Genomic DNA, 1,952 nt, shown 5'->3' on the forward strand with positions numbered 1-1,952 from the left:
GGATGTAACGCCCCTGTCCCTGGGAATTGAGACTGCTGGAGGAGTAATGACTGTCCTTATCAAAAGGAACACCACCATCCCCACCAAGCAAACCCAAACCTTTACCACCTATTCAGACAACCAACCTGGTGTGCTCATTCAGGTACAGCAATCTTGAAGTAAAGAAGAAATGACAGTTACAATAACAATTAATCTTTAAAGTGTTCACTGATGCATCAGAATTTGATTTGAGTAATTGTTTTCAGGTTTATGAAGGTGAGAGAGCCATGACCAAGGACAATAATATCCTGGGCAAGTTTGAGCTGACTGGTATTCCACCAGCTCCCCGCGGGGTCCCTCAGATTGAGGTGACCTTTGACATTGATGCCAATGGCATCCTCAATGTGTCTGCTGTGGACAAAAGCACCGGAAAGGAGAACAAGATCACCATCACCAATGATAAAGGTAGACAACCATTTTAAATACTTCTTAAATCAGGAGCACTGAAAAAGTGAATGTAGCACAAAAGCTGAGAGAAAATAGTGAAATCTTGCACAGGAGATACAGAGCTTTGAATTTCATCCTCTATTAGGGCGGCTGAGCAAGGAGGATATTGAGCGTATGGTGCAGGAGGCAGAGCAGTTCAAGGCTGAGGATGAGGCCCAGAAAGACAAGGTTACAGCCAAGAACTCCCTCGAGTCTCTGGCCTTCAACATGAAGAGCACTGTGGAGGACGAGAAACTCCAAGACAAGATCAACCCTGAGGACAAAAAGGCCATTGTAGACAAGTGCAATGAGGTCATTGCCTGGCTGGACAAGAACCAGGTAAAAATCCATTCAACCATAAGTCGTGACAGAGAACAGACAGAGGTTCCTCTTTTGCATTGTGAAAGCAGAGTTTAATTTTGTGTTAACATTGTGAAACAATTATCCACTTCCCTTTAATATTGTTTTTTTTATAATAGCCAACAAAGTCCTCTGTCACAATGAAGTCTTGTTGCTTCTGTTACCCAGATGGCAGAGAAGGATGAGTACGATCACCAGCAGAAGGAACTAGAGAAAGTGTGCAACCCCATCATCTCAAAGCTATACCAGGGTGGTATGCCAGAAGGAGCGCCTGGAGGGATGCCAGGAGGAATGCCTGGTGGTTTCCCTGGTGGAGCCGGAGGTGGCTCCGCCTCTGGCCCAACTATTGAGGAGGTCGACTGAACACTGCCAACAGTGTCTATACCTCAGATCCCAACACAAATTTACTGTCTTAAAGTTATTTTCTTAGCCAGAATGCACATCCAATTGCACATTTGCACATCTTATTTGTACTTAAATTTTTGCTACAACAATAACAAATCCAAGCAACTAAATCTGACTCCTACAAACATCATTTATCTCTCCACCACCCCCCTTTGTGGGGTGATAAATGTCTGTGATTTCTAAAGATTAAATCAATAAAGATCACCAATGGGATTCTGAATTGAAAAATCTACTGTTTGTTGTGATTTATATTGAAAATATCATTACATTTGTGAATAACTCATATACAGTATATTCATAATGCATAAAATAGGTTTGCACAGGAACACTCAACTTGCAGCTCTTGAAACTTGCAGATAAAACTGGTTCCTGTAAACACACCACAAAGGTCTTGATGATTATCGTTTATCTGAACACTAGCTTGAAGTACTCACAGGATATGTCTTCATAAAAAAGCACACAAAAAACATGTTAGTTGTCAAAAAGAAAAAATAGGAGCAACAATTTTCATCTTGTTTCTGCTGATACGTGAGGAATGAAATAAGGGTAAATATAGCTCAACATATAGAAGGTGGTGCGAATTCATCCTAAACATGAATTGAAGAACATGTGGATTCTAAAACTGCAGAAAACTAAAAAAATAAATGGTGTTATTGCCACTTACCAGTGGAATGATTTCGCAACAATTTGTTTGCTAAAAGCCATGACCCAAGTGCACAAGA

The 1,952-nt window shown here is 40.9% G+C and overlaps 1 protein-coding gene across 1 annotated transcript; it reads left to right on the forward strand.

The window, feature by feature from the left end:
• Positions 1–6: 6 nt before the first annotated feature.
• On the forward strand, positions 7–1,458 carry LOC111662477 (heat shock cognate 71 kDa protein-like). The gene is made up of 4 exons (XM_023416357.2): positions 7–142; positions 246–444; positions 572–804; positions 994–1,458. The coding sequence occupies exons 1-4, from the start codon at positions 47–49 to the stop codon at positions 1,186–1,188; spliced, it is 723 nt and encodes a 240-aa protein (XP_023272125.2). The 5' UTR covers positions 7–46; the 3' UTR covers positions 1,189–1,458.
• The last annotated feature ends 494 nt before the right edge of the window (positions 1,459–1,952 follow it).

This window comes from Seriola lalandi, unplaced genomic scaffold, assembly GCF_002814215.2.
Source record: "Seriola lalandi dorsalis isolate HSWRI2012SDOR001 ecotype SW California unplaced genomic scaffold, Sedor1 jcf7180002000557, whole genome shotgun sequence".
Classification (NCBI taxonomy): domain Eukaryota; kingdom Metazoa; phylum Chordata; class Actinopteri; order Carangiformes; family Carangidae; genus Seriola; species Seriola lalandi.

Excerpts from the sequence above, each read along its gene's own strand:
- LOC111662477 (XM_023416357.2), top strand. The coding sequence starts at position 47 with ATGACTGTCCTTATCAAAAGGAACACCACCATCCCCACCAAGCAAACC. Across the intron at positions 143-245 it reads AACCTGGTGTGCTCATTCAG|GTTTATGAAGGTGAGAGAGC; the intron begins GTACAGCAATCT and ends AATTGTTTTCAG. Across the intron at positions 445-571 it reads CACCATCACCAATGATAAAG|GGCGGCTGAGCAAGGAGGAT; the intron begins GTAGACAACCAT and ends ATCCTCTATTAG.